The sequence below is a fragment of the Penicillium daleae genome, assembly GCF_028827525.1.
Source record: "Penicillium daleae strain IBT 16125 chromosome Unknown utg000002l_segment0_segment0, whole genome shotgun sequence".
Taxonomy (NCBI): domain Eukaryota; kingdom Fungi; phylum Ascomycota; class Eurotiomycetes; order Eurotiales; family Aspergillaceae; genus Penicillium; species Penicillium daleae.
The window spans coordinates 3,872,021-3,885,747 of record NW_026623150.1 but is presented as its reverse complement, the minus strand read 5'-3'; the positions used below and the strand labels follow the sequence as shown (position 1 = coordinate 3,885,747).

The window sequence follows — 13,727 nt, the reverse complement described above, 5'->3', positions numbered from 1 at the left end:
CGTGACAAGGCCGCGTCTTAGCATGGTCAAGCTAGCGCTGTCGGTAAAGACATCGCTCCTGCTCTAAAAGATTAATTAGTACGCATAGTCACCCGTTCAATGTTGAGGCTCCAGCGCAGAAAATCATTGCTGAGCAATCAAACTTGACATTGCCCAATCTCATGATCCCGGCAGTTCAAATTGTATAGAAACTACTCATCTGGGTGGCTGGCTGCGTCTATCGGGCGCTATAGCTCCCCCCATAGCTAGCCCCCCCCACCCCGCCTGCCTGTCTCACCATGTGTACTTAGTCTCGAGTTCCGAACTGGGTTCCCCGCATGAGGTCTCCACCAGTTCTATGTACCGGAGATAAGCTAATTTCTCTCAGGCCAACCCCCATTCCCCCCACCCCTCCCCCTCTTCCCAGCTGGTTAGATCTCTGTTTTATATTGACAGCCGTTGATTTCAATTCTGGCATCCTTCGGTGTAGAACTTTGTAATGTGTTCATGTGTTTGTTGGACTCGAATGTCCTGGGCCCGGATCAGTAGTCAAGCGGACGACCGCGGTCATAGTGTCCTTCAGGATCGAACCCACGAACTCCACGTCAGCAAAGTGGATCTATCAGATGGCCGGTTCGCACTGTAGACCTGCTTTTTTTTGACGGGGTCCTTGGTGGGGGTCCTTGGCAGTGTCAAAGGGTAATGATCCGGCCTATGATCTCTGGTCAATTTGTCCCACCAACACCGACGAATTGGATCAAAGAACATTGGATTCCTATCGGGACATTTCTTCCGGGGTTGCGGCCGTGAAGTTGAGCACTGGTCTGGAAAATCCGATCAGTCGGCTTTGGAGAAAGTACGATGCGTAGACGGTATATAGAGTTTGGCGTGTGGTGGGGGAGGATGAGTGTTTTGCAAATCTTTCTTTCATCATTTCCAATTCCCCTCTGATTATTTCCAGGCATCTCCCCGTCTCCTCATCTCCTCATCTCCTCCTAGATTTTCTCAACTGCTTCCTTTTCTATTCACTTACCCGTCACGAACACAACCATGGGGAGTCATGCCTCTGACGATAAAATCTACCTCTTAGGCCGGGATGAGGCTGAAACCGAACGGTATGTTTCTTCCCTCCGCGTTCTCATCTCGACACACCACACCACACCACACCCCTCATTTCCCCTGGACCTGACGCCATTCACCGGTCTCATTTTCCCCTTATTCCCACTTCTCAACATGTCCATGCTATCTTGCAATTTTCCCTCCTCCTCCTCCTCCTCCTCCTCCTCCTCCTCCTCCTCCCTCTCCACCCAGTGACAGGCTCTGACAGCGTGCCGGCCCGCTCTCCCCCTGTCACAGGCAAGTCCCTTGGGTCCGGGTTTTGATGGGGCCAGTCCCGACAGTTTGGGCATCCAATCTACGCCACGCCCACTTTTCTGCACGCCATGGGCGACTGTCGATCCAGAGGCTAATATCTTGTCTCTAGACTAAACAAGCAGCATCGCTTCTTGCTGGCAATCTCCGGGGATGAATTGATGCACCCTTCTATCCCGAGGGATCAAATTTCGGCGGTCGCGGACCTCGGCACGGGCACTGGGTATGTTGTTGATTTGGGGTGGGGTTCTTCATTCTTCCGCAAGATGCGTCTGCGTCGGATTAACGGAGATATTTGCGTTGCCGCGAGAATACCGATTAATCATTGCTACATGCTGAATCCACGGAGGAAAGCAACACTTCCTTACAAAAAACTAACACCCACCACAGAATCTGGCTAGAGGATTTCGCTCAAAAACACCCGAATCCATCCTCTCTCGACCTTCACGGCTTCGACATCTCCCCCGCCCAGTTTCCCACCGGCCATGAAATCGTAGTCCCAGAAAAAACACGAATCGCACTCTCCGTTCACGATGCATTACAACCCTACCCAGCCGAGCACCTCGGCCGCTACGATCTCGTACACATCCGGCTCCTAACAGCCGGACTGAAACAAGGCGACTACACAGTTGTTCTAAAGAACGCACGGGACCTATTAAGTACGTACTCCATGATCCATCTACTGCCTACCCAAAACCCATCTACTCGAGAACCCTGCTAACCCTCTATCTCTCCAGAACCAACCGGCTACCTCCAATGGGAGGAAGTCGACACAACCACATTCTGCACAAATGGCCACCCCGAACTCCCCGCCATAACAACCATGCGCAACACCGTCATCGACGCCATGCTCAAACTTAACCTCTGGCCCTTCGCCCCGCCAACCGTTTACGAGGAAATCCGCACAGGTGGGTTTAACAACGTACACCGGGAAACGTACACTACCGAGGGGAAGGAGCATTTATACGCGATCGCGCCGAAGTGGGTTACTGGCGTGATGCGGGCGCTTGTACCGCAGTCGATGGTGGTGCTGGGTCAGGCGGGGAGTGAGGAGGAGGCGAAGGGGAAGACGGAGGGGTTGATTGGCGAGTTTGAGGAGCATTGTCGTCGGGCGTTGGCGTTGGCTTCGTTTGGGGTTTCGGTTGGGCAGAGGGGTGATTGAGAGAGGAGAGGGGTGTTTGGTGGTTCGTGGATGGTGGGTTGCGTGGCCACATATTCATACACTCGCTCTGGAGAGTGAGATCATTCAAGGATGTTGGGTATAGCATATCTCGGGATAAGCATGTCTGAGAGAGAAATTTACATGATGTTCATTAACTTGGTATGTTGAGGCGCAGTCGTAATTGTAGCTATGTCAGGCAGAGTGTACGAGCTCAGCCTAGATAGCTCTTCTACTTGCCTAGTAGATCGTGAGATCTATTATAGAGTAACCAATCCAGCCAATGCGAGACTTTGACTTTGACAACGTTGTCGAATGATTAGGCCTTCAATGGAGACCTTCAACTTGGAATGAAGTATATGACAGTCTCTCGAGCGCTAATTATACCATGTATAAATGTACAGTATCCCCAAACGCCGTAACTCCGCATGTCCAGGACTATGACTGTCCAGGACTATGACCATAATACTATGCAATCCTCCACGTCCTCAGGAAATAACCAACAAAAGGATCATGAATCCCCATCCTCCCGAACCTCAGTCTTGACTGCTCCATCATCACTCTCAGCCTTCTCTTTCTCTTTCTCTTTCTCTTTCTCTTCCTGATCCTGCGCACCAGAACTGCCACCACCACTCTCCCCACCCTGATCATTCTTCCAAGACCCCGCATAATGATGCTCAACCAAATACGGCCCCTGATCCTTCGGCCAGCCACCCTGCATAGCCGCAAAAGCCGCATTCGGCAAAACCAACACATCATGCAACAACACCGGCTCCTGCAAATTCGACACATTCCCCCCATCCACCTTCTCCCCAAGCTCCACAGAAATACTCTGCAAGATCGCCCGCGTCATCGCCTGCGGACCCGTCACAAGCACCACATCACTAATGGTCTTCATGGTAAGTCCGGAAATTGTCGTATTAGCCAGCCCAGCTTCATACTCCAGCGTATCGATGATATAATCGATCGCGGCAGCAATATGATTCGCCCTCGGCTTCGCCATAACAGTCCAGCTAGCGAACTGATTCCCATCAAATTCAAGCCCAACAACAAGATTCGCCTTGTCCTTGTATTTCGCCGGAATCCACGAGTCGATGGGTTGATGGCATGTTACGTCTAAATCGCTCCACACGCCCCCGTCCGCGTACAAGATCAATTGCCGCAGGAAATCCGCTTTCAGGATCGGCACGGCCAGGTCAGTGTAAACGTGGATGATGTCGGGGAATTTGGCGAATTGGTCGCGGACGTATTGGTCTGCGCTGCCGTCTGTGAGGAGTTCATGGCGGAGGGAGGGGTTTGTTGTTGTCCAGGAGTGGATGTCTTTTTGGCGGTCCTGGTCGATGCCGTTGGGCCCGACTTTTTGCCAGAGTTTGGAGGGGAAGGGGAGGCCGGTGAGGTGATGGGTTGGTGTGTAGGGGAGGTAGTATCGTTGAGATTGAGGTGGTTCGGGTTGGGAGTGGAGTGGGATAGGTTCGGGTGTGGCTATCGTGATGCCTTGAGGGGGGAGGAGGGGGGATGGATTGGATACTGGCGAGGAGGGAGTGGTGTTGGGTTCGAGGTCGGCGTCATTGAGTGGACATGTGCATGAGCCGGAGCCGGAGCCATATGTGAGAGTTAAGATTGGGGTTGTCGTTGCGGTTCTCACGCCCGATGAGAACCAGAGAAAGGTGGCTATGGATGATAGCAGGAGAGCTAATATGTAGTACGAGGAGCGTGGCATGGTGGGCAACAATAGACGCTCCCCCTTTGGAATGAAAGGGGAGGAATAGGAATGAAGGGATGGACCCGGAGAAGATAAAGTACGGAACACATGTGGTCTCTGCCTGATAAAAAGCAAAGAAATATCGCAAATATATAAGGTCCCCCTTGGTTTTTTGCTATTTAAAACCAAATGATGACACGAGTTCGAGAGTAGAGTTCTCACTGGTGATATTTGAAAAGACCCGCAACCCACCGTGTGGATATAGATACAGCAGAGTGGCGAGACCCTGCAGATCGTATCCAGTTGAGATTGGCTACGCCCTCGAGAGTTTCGGACACTGGGACAGTCTCGTATTGGAATTGTGGCACGCACGAGAACGACAGTATCCAGGGTGCGTGTCCAAAAGGACGGAGTATATGCATTGCTGCTATTGCATGTGTCGGTGACAGCTCCGTGTCGACGGAAAAGACGGAAAACGGTGGTACGAGGTGGCTGCACTCATTGGGAGTGTTGCAACTGAGACATCGGCTTGATTGCATTTTTGGTGGCCCCAAGCCAGTCGAGCAAGAATATGGAAGAAGCATATTGACTTGAGTTCAGGTTCCAAATCCGCCTGCGGCTCTATTGGTGAGCTGAGCGCTCTAAATGCTGGATTCGATGAAACCCTGTTGAAGGTGGAGTCTGGGTGTTGGGTCCATGGACATGTCGATATTCTACAGCCAGTTAGTATAGTACTGCGAGAGAGAAGCAGGGACCTGAGAAAATTATACAACCGCGGCTATTGCATCTGTTCGATTTGGACTGGAGGGGGAGATTTTGGCTGTTGCAAGTGGCCAGATGTGATCTGTAACTGTGTCTGCCTATCGGTAGCCAAGGACCGTGAGGGGCAATGGCTGAGACACGGTGACGCGACACAGCCAATCGCAATAAATCATTCGAAAGATACGGAGATAAGACCGCGCCGAGACTCGAGACTGGGCATTTAAAGCGATGTCAATTGCCCAGTGAAATGCCGAAAAGACAGGTTCCAAACTGTAGGTTCTTGTGGACAAAAGGCTGTTGTTTTGATTTCTTCGGCACAACCAAGAAAGCTCTTCCATTGGCCTTGTAGTTGGATGATTAAGACGTCATCCCTACTCCTGATCAGTCACAGCCACAGCAACATGAATATTTCGAAAATACTACTGTACTGACCAAGATCGTTTCATGCTATCAATTAATGACAATGAAACCAGTAAAGCTGAAAGACCATGTGAGAGCTCATTACCCGATCCGGCTAGCCCAACGGTGTGATCTGCTGAGATAATCCCCGCGATGATGTCGTTCACTAGCGAGAGCAAGTAGCATCCGAGGAAGAGACCCAACATCCTCTCCTCCACACCCATCATGGCTTCAATGGTTGCACCTCAGATGGCTTTCCGAGCTTTGAAAGCTGCCCCCAAGGCTGCCCCTTGGGCAAAGCTCTCTGTTCAGCTGCCACGGGCCCAACCTGCTTTCCGCCGGTTCTTCGCCGCAGCTCCCCAGGAACAGCCGCGCCTGCGTCTCGGATCGACTGGTATGTGTGGAATAACATCCCAACCAGACGTAAAACCCGAGTGAAGAGTTGATCACGAGTTAACCGCACTGAATCTTTAGCTCCCAACTTCAAGGCCCTAACCACCAAGGGCGAGATTGACTTTCACGAGTTCATCGGCGACAGCTGGACCATCCTCTTCTCCCACCCCGCCGACTTTACTCCCGTCTGCACGACCGAGCTGGGTGCTTTTGCGAAGTTGAAGAATGAGTTTGACAAGCGTGGTGTGAAGATGATTGGCTTGGTTAGTTGACTGCTGTTGCGTTATTTGCGACCGTGACTGCGACTAACGGCTCCCTTCCTCCCATTATACTTAGAGCGCCAACGACATCGGCTCCCACGGCGAGTGGATCAAGGATATCAACGAGATCGCCTCGACTGACGTGCAGTTCCCCATTATCGCCGATGCCGACCGCAAGGTTGCCTTCCTATACGACATGGTTGACCAACAGGACCTGGATAACATCGACCAGAAGGGCATCGCCTTCACCATCCGATCTGTCTTTATTATCGACCCCAGCAAAAAGATCCGCCTCACCATGATGTACCCCGCCTCAACTGGTCGCAACTCTTCCGAGGTCCTCCGAGTCATCGACTCCCTTCAGACCGGTGACAAGAAGGGCGTGACTACCCCGATCGACTGGCAGGTTGGCGACGACGTCATCGTACCTCCCTCCGTTTCTACTGCGGACGCGAAGAAGAAGTTTGGCGAGGTTCGCGAGGTTAAGCCGTACCTGCGGTACACTAAGATCTGAGGATGAATCTGGGAGATCACATGTAAGCGTAATAATAGTTTAATAGTGAGCCGGCCTTTTCTAGAATGGGAAACCCGATGATCGTGACCACAACGGCTTTCGTCCTTGATGGGGTAGAGACCGGGTAAATCTCGGGGATGTACCGATTACACGAACAGGGATTAGAGGAACTACTGTACGGAGGTCCATCCAAAAAGGATTGCGCAGCCCACGTATCACCATTAGATTACTACTAATGTTATACCAAGCGAATACACACAATCTTCCCCTAAGCAGATTTATCTTCTTTACCTACTACTGCCTACTACCTACCAGTCTACTACTACCATTACTATGGCAAAACAGTCATCTACTATCTGGACTATCCTACGGAAGGCTAGTTTACGGAAAACGAAGCCGACGAGGAAGCCTAGACTAACGAAGAAGATACGTACTAAGCGTCTAGCTTAGTGTCTAGCCTACGAGTACTAGACTCTTGAAGATTAGAAGAATATAATATTCTCTAATAAGACGTCGGTGATTCTTCTACACCGCCGTAGTAGTTATCGTATCTAGCGTTCTAAGGATAAAGCATTTCTACACTCTTATATCCGCGAACGTTAGAAAGGTACGTCAAAATTTATGTTTTAGGGCTGCTTTTCCGACGATAAAATAGGTCCTTATCACTACTAGTACCCTAAAACTACTATAGAGAAGCGCTAAGTAGAGCAAGAGATTAAAGCTCTTAATCGAGAGATTAAACCTATCCTACTGAGATCCCAGGAGCGGATCATGGTATATAAACCGCGTACAAGACTTCTGAGTATTCAGAAGTCTTGTATTCAGAAGTCTTGGTGGACCTTTCGGCCTAGGGACTTGCCTTCCTTGCCCTTTTGCTGATTGGTCTATGATTCCCTTGGTTGACGCGGACCTGGGATCTTACTACACGGGTAGTAGGAGCTTAAGACTAGCGTACGACGTATTAATCTTCGTCGATAGCCTACTAGTAGAAAAGCTATATAGAAATTTAATAAGCAAAATAGTAAGCTTTCACAAGGATCTAAGACGGCGGAATCGACTAGTATCGCTATTAAAAGATGATTCTTATACTAAAGCTTCTTCCTTTTACTAAGGTATGCGCTTCTAGACAGGAAGCAATTACTATATGGAATCAAACCTGGCGAGATCTCCCGCAGGAGAAGACCCAGGCTTGGATTGAGCGTATACCGACGCATATTAAGAAGATTATTGAATTGGAAGGGGGGAACGAATATAAAGAGGGTAGGTAAATAATACTATGTAGTACGTTGGTGTAATTTAATTGTGGTACGTGCACTGCGCAATACTTTTTGGATGGGCCTCCGTACAGAGTATATTATTGATTCAATATCTGCCCAGTTCTTTTTCCTACAAACCGGGGGCTACCCCTGACAGCCCGACCATTTGCGGAAAGGATAGGCCGTGCTGCGCAGATCGTCGTTCATAGTGCCCTTGTCGCTGCCACCACCACTGGCTCTTCCGCTTGGCGTGGACGTGTCGCGAGACCAAAATATGATTCCACCTATGACATGCGTCCACTCTGCTCATCCGCCCTCGGTTATGCAAGCGAAGTTATCACGGGTGCTGGGCGAGGTCGCTGTGGACGATCCATTCCTTCCAGGATCGTCTGCAGAAGACTCTCAATATGGCACGTGGGCATTATAACGAGCCTCCCCCTCCTTTCATCGAGGGGTGAAGATGTTCATATTCGATCTTGACTGTGCATATTAGCCCATATTTCTGCGTTCTGCGTTCTCCAGAGTTGGACAACTTAGGGTAGTGGCTGCTCCTGCTGTGCCTTGATCGATACCAAACAACACCCACGGGACGCCATGGCACCCTGGACGCGTCTGGCTTTTGTGCCTCTTCTTGCCCAATCCATAGCCGCTACTCCAGTTGCAGACGCCCAAAGCAACGCTGCGATTCAACTAGATCAGCGCGACTCAGTCCCAGAAGGCTATGAGTCGCCGCCCTACTACCCCACGCCATACGGCGGCTGGATCTCCGACTGGTCCGAAGCATACACAAAAGCACAGCAGGTAGTCGCCAACATGACACTCGCCGAGAAAGTGAACCTCACGACCGGAACGGGCTTCTACATGGGCCCCTGCGTCGGACAAACCGGCAGTGCGCCACGGTTCGGCATCCCGAATCTCTGTTTACAGGACTCACCCTTGGGAATTCGCAATTCAGATCACAACACCGCGTTCCCGCCGGGTATAACTGTGGGCGCCACCTTCAACAAGGATCTGATGTACGCCCGGGGAGTAGGTATTGGCGAGGAAGCTCGAGGGAAGGGTGTTAATATCCAACTCGGTCCTGCTGTTGGACCGCTTGGGCGGAAGCCGAGGGGAGGTCGGATTTGGGAAGGGTTTGGTGCAGATCCATCATTGCAGGGTATTGGTGGTGCGCTTACTATTAAGGGGATGCAGAGTACTGGTGCTATCGCGACGATTAAGCATTATATCGGAAATGAGCAGGAGATGTATCGGATGAGCAGTGTGATTACGAAGGGGTATTCCTCTAATATTGACGATCGCACGCTTCATGAGCTTTATCTGTGGCCTTTTGCTGATGGTGTTCGTGCTGGTGTTGGTGCTCTGATGACTGCGTATAACGATGTAAGTTGAGTTGTCGGAAGTGTTTGGAAGGATTGGGCTGATGGTTTTTTGCAGGTTAATGGCTCTGCGTGTAGCCAGAATAGTAAGCTTATCAATGGTATCTTGAAAGACGAGTTGGGTTTCCAGGGTTTTGTCATGACTGATTGGTTGGGCCACTACACGGGCGTGGGATCTGCGTTGTCTGGTCTTGATATGTGCATGCCTGGTGATGGTGCTGTGCCATTGCTTGGCGATAGCTATTGGGGATCTGAGCTGTCGCGTTCGATTCTCAATGGTAGTGTTCCAGTTGACAGACTCAATGATATGGTACGTGAGCGCAGCACTGCAGATTACGATGATCAGATCGAGCCTCCTGAGTTCAAACTCCATGTTAACAATCTAGACAGGTGACTCGCATTGTGGCTACCTGGTACAAGATGGGCCAAGATGAAGACTATCCTCTGCCTAATTTCTCCACCAACACAGAGGATGAAACTGGTCCACTTTATCCCGGGGCTCTCTTCTCTCCTACAGGAGTTGTGAATCAATATGTCAATGTTCAGGGCACCCACAATATTACTGCGCGCGCTGTCGCTCGCGAGGCAATCACTCTGCTGAAGAATGAAGATGACATCCTCCCGCTTGGAAAGAATGCCTCATTGAAAGTGTTCGGCACGGATGCAGGCGGTAACCCCGACGGACTCAATTCTTGCACAGATATGGGTTGCGACAAAGGTGTCTTGACTATGGGCTGGGGCAGCGGCACTGCCAGGCTGCCCTATCTCATCACCCCCAAGAAGGTATCGCAAACGTGACCCAGAATGCCGAGTTCTACATCACCGACTCATTCCCGTCTGATGTGACCGCCTCTGCCAATGACATCGCAGTCGTCTTTATCAACGCCGACTCGGGCGAGAACTACATCACCGTCGAGGGTAACCCGGGTGATCGTACCGAGGCGGGATTGAATGCCTGGCACAATGGAGATGACCTCGTTAAGGCGGCAGCAGAAAAGTTCTCTCAAGTCGTCGTAGTGGTTCACACCGTCGGTCCCATCCTCATGGAAGAATGGATCGATCTTGACTCGGTCAAAGCCGTGCTTGTCGCCCACCTTCCAGGCCAGGAAGCTGGCAATTCCCTTGCCGATGTACTCTTTGGCGACTATAGCCCTAGCGGTCACATGCCATACACCATTCCGCGCAGTGAATCCGATTACCCAGATAGCGTGGGCATCATCAATCAGCCATTCGGCCAAATTCAGGATACCTATACCGAAGGTTTGTACGTGGATTACCGGCACTTCCTGAATGCCAACATCACCCCGCGCTATCCCTTCGGCCACGGCCTCTCATACACAATATTCAACTTCTCAAACCCCTCCATTTCAGTGGTAACTGCACTCGATGCCGCCTACCCCCCGACCGCACCAGCACGAGGACCAACGCCCGTCTACAATGATTCTATCCCCGCAGCCTCAGAGGTATCATGGTCCTCTACACATTTCACCCGCATCTGGCGGTACTTGTACCCCTACCTCGACAACCCGGAATCAATAAGTGCATCGGACGACTACCCCTATCCGGATGGCTATAGCACGACCCCGCAGCCGGCGCCACGTGCAGGTGGTGGCCAGGGTGGAAACCCCGCTCTCTTCGACGTTGCATTTTCCCTGCAGGTCGATGTCAAGAATACGGGTTCAAGGCCGGGCAAGGCTGTTGCCCAGCTTTATGTGGAGTTGCCGGCTAGTTTGGGTGTTGATACGCCGTCCTTGCAGTTACGACAGTTTGAGAAGACGGGGACGCTTGAGCCTGGTCAGTCTGAGACTTTGGTGTTGGAGATTACGAGGAAGGATGTTAGTATTTGGGATGTGGAGGTGCAGGATTGGAAGGCACCTGTTAATGGGGAGGGAATTAAGGTCTGGGTTGGGAATAGTGTTGCTGATACTCCCATTCTTTGTGTTGTTGGTGGGGGATGCTCGTTGCAGTGAAGTTTGAGCATTCCTTACCTTTTCCTTTTCCTTCTGATTTTCGTGTATTCATTATTCTGTCCCAGTCCGGTCTTTTACCTGTATGTCTACGCTGGATGAGCTTTTCCTTTTTCTCTTTGGGTTGTGTATATACTAACCCACTGCATATAATGCTATTCTTATTTACATTTTAAACAAAATTGATCAGAAGTAAAGACCAACGAAAATAGACCACCTTCGAGCCTATTCATCAGCGGGCTGCACCTCTTGAACAACAGCCCTCTTCTCCTGATTCAACCCAGTCACCGTCTCCACATGCTCCTTATTCAACCGAGCCTTCAAAATAAACGCGGAAAGGAAAAGACCAACAGCAGACATGCACGTATACAAAATCCACATATTCCTCAAACTCCAAGCAAATGCCTCCTTCACAGCCAAAAGCTGCGCCGCATCGTCAATCTGGCTGATATACTCGATATTGGCGGCTGCGGAGTCACCCGTCATCCGGTCCGCCATAGCCTCCGACATGCCCGTCGCCAGAAGACCAGCTTTCCTCTTGCCCATGCTGTTCTGGAAAACGACACCGCCGATGACTATCGACGAGGCGGTGGCCATGTTACGGATGAATCCGAGAGTAGCTGTCGCGGTTGCTGTTTCATCTTGCGAGACCATGGCTTGAATAGCGATGATAGGGGTTTGGAAGAGGAATCCGGCACCGATGCCGCTGATTAGCTGGTAACCGACTATCTCGCCGAGGGAAGAGTCCACGCCGAGATGGATGTAAAGGCCGTTTCCGATGAGCATGAGAATCAGGCCGCCCCAGATGAGTTCTAAGTATCGGCCAGTCTTGTGGATGATTGCGCCTGTGGCGATACCGGAGAAGGCCTCAGCGAGGGGGAGGGGGAGGATTAAAACTCCCGAGCGCATGGGGGATGCTTCTTTGACTGATTGCAGGTAGAGGGGCATGTAGTATTCGCCAGCAATGAATACCTGTATAAGATTGTTAGTTGAGTTTCATCAGAATTGGGTGCGGTTAACTCACAAATCCATGCGCAAAGGCCACTGCCAAAGTGGCAATATTGGAAAGGCGAGAAAAGATGTTGAGAGGCATGAGTGGATACTTTGCTAGTCGCTTCTCACTGTAAATGAACAGCAGAGAGCAGAAGGATCCGAATACAATCAAACAAATGACCTGAGACGAGCTCCAGGCGAAGGTCTGTCCGCCAAAGTCAAGGCCCAGAAGAAGCATCAAGGTGAATCCCAAAATAGAGACGCTCCCAAACCAATCGATGGCTTTGACACCATCCATGATCTTGGTCTCTGGGTTGTGGACATCCAAGAAGAACAGCAATAGAATGAATGTCACTCCAGAGACGGGGACGTTGATCCAGAAATTCCATCTCCAGGAAACGTACTGGGAGAATGCACCACCGAGGAGAGGGCCAATTCCACCAGCAAAGGCCCACATGAACTCCATCAGGCCAAGGTACAGGCTTCGATGACTGTAGAAGTGTTAGTACGGACTAGACATAGGACTGACAAGAATGACATACCGGACACTGAAGAGATCAGAGATAATGATGGTGATGAGTTGAAGAAGTCCACCTCCGGCAACACCCTGTATATGGTCAGTATGTCTTGTTTCAAGAGGCTCTTTTCACATAATCGTCGACTAACCTGCAACGCACGACCGGCAATTAACATTTCCATGTTAACCGCAACAGCGCAGACAATTGAACTAATAAAGAACCAAGCGACGGCAATCAACAAGATCAATTTGCGACCCCAGATGTCCGAGAGCTTGGCCCAGATGCAACCACCAGCCGCATTTGCAAGCAAATAAGCACCGCCAATCCACGTATAACCCGCAGCAGAATGCAACTTTGCCGCAATTGTCGGAATAGCAGTTGCCACAATAGTCTGATCCAATGCAGCAATAAGCATAGCCAGCTATATTTTTCATCTTATCAGTACTGGCAGAGACTATATATGCAGAACGTAAGAGATTTTTGACTTACAGAGAGTCCAGTCATGATGGCGACAATGCGCAGTTTACCCCGAGCCGGGGACCCAGCCTCGATGACTTCCATACCAGAGGCCATCTTTCACCACACGACACGCGACACCAATTTTCCTGATAAACACTGGAAAGGCTTCACTTCTTTAGTCGTGCGCTGGAGAGACAGAAACAGCGGGGGCCCCAAAAACTTTTTTTTTTTCCGTCAGGCCCCAGACCCAGACCCCGCGGCGTGGATTTCCTTATCGTGGTTGAGTGGGGCCCGGACCACGCCGGAGTTTTTCGAATCACCCGCCTGGACTAGACGATCAGGGTTTAGTGGGCGTTTGGACTTGCAGGCCATGAGTCATGGTACTTTATTTCCTTCAATCGGATTAGTCGACTTGATACAAAGACTCAGAAGGCTCGTGTTCACAACATGTTTGAACCATGAACTACGGAATCGGGAATAAGTTTCAGGTATGACGAGTCATTATTATCCACTACAAGGACACCAAGAAACATGTGATGAAATCATCAATTCTTGCGAGCAACTTTGACAAAGTTTGATCAGATAACATTGAAAAGAAACCATCATCAACATAGTG

General features: G+C 50.6%; 5 protein-coding genes across 5 annotated transcripts; 3 read left to right on the top strand and 2 right to left on the bottom strand.

Annotated features, from left to right (window-relative positions):
- Positions 1-1,029: 1,029 nt before the first annotated feature.
- On the top strand, positions 1,030-2,512 carry N7458_002391 (putative LaeA-like methyltransferase; the record flags this gene model as incomplete). The annotated part of the gene is made up of 4 exons (XM_056905774.1): positions 1,030-1,094; positions 1,463-1,573; positions 1,741-2,009; positions 2,088-2,512. 4 exons carry the CDS (start codon positions 1,030-1,032, stop codon positions 2,510-2,512), a joined length of 870 nt encoding a protein of 289 aa, XP_056769881.1.
- A 508-nt stretch (positions 2,513-3,020) lies between these two features.
- On the bottom strand, positions 3,021-4,229 carry N7458_002390 (uncharacterized protein; the record flags this gene model as incomplete). Its single annotated transcript, XM_056905773.1, has 1 exon — positions 3,021-4,229. The coding sequence occupies one exon, from the start codon at positions 4,227-4,229 to the stop codon at positions 3,021-3,023; it is 1,209 nt and encodes a 402-aa protein (XP_056769880.1).
- A 1,368-nt stretch (positions 4,230-5,597) lies between these two features.
- N7458_002389 (peroxiredoxin) lies at positions 5,598-6,539 on the top strand (the record flags this gene model as incomplete). Its single annotated transcript, XM_056905772.1, has 3 exons — positions 5,598-5,766; positions 5,847-6,028; positions 6,102-6,539. The coding sequence occupies 3 exons, from the start codon at positions 5,598-5,600 to the stop codon at positions 6,537-6,539; spliced, it is 789 nt and encodes a 262-aa protein (XP_056769879.1).
- A 1,850-nt stretch (positions 6,540-8,389) lies between these two features.
- On the top strand, positions 8,390-11,144 carry N7458_002388 (beta-glucosidase; the record flags this gene model as incomplete). Its single annotated transcript, XM_056905771.1, has 4 exons — positions 8,390-9,178; positions 9,233-9,484; positions 9,565-9,957; positions 9,978-11,144. The coding sequence occupies 4 exons, from the start codon at positions 8,390-8,392 to the stop codon at positions 11,142-11,144; spliced, it is 2,601 nt and encodes an 866-aa protein (XP_056769878.1).
- A 222-nt stretch (positions 11,145-11,366) lies between these two features.
- On the bottom strand, positions 11,367-13,225 carry N7458_002387 (MDR family MFS transporter; the record flags this gene model as incomplete). Its single annotated transcript, XM_056905770.1, has 5 exons — positions 11,367-12,113; positions 12,166-12,625; positions 12,677-12,741; positions 12,801-13,073; positions 13,142-13,225. 5 exons carry the CDS (start codon positions 13,223-13,225, stop codon positions 11,367-11,369), a joined length of 1,629 nt encoding a protein of 542 aa, XP_056769877.1.
- Between the last annotated feature and the right edge of the window lie 502 nt (positions 13,226-13,727).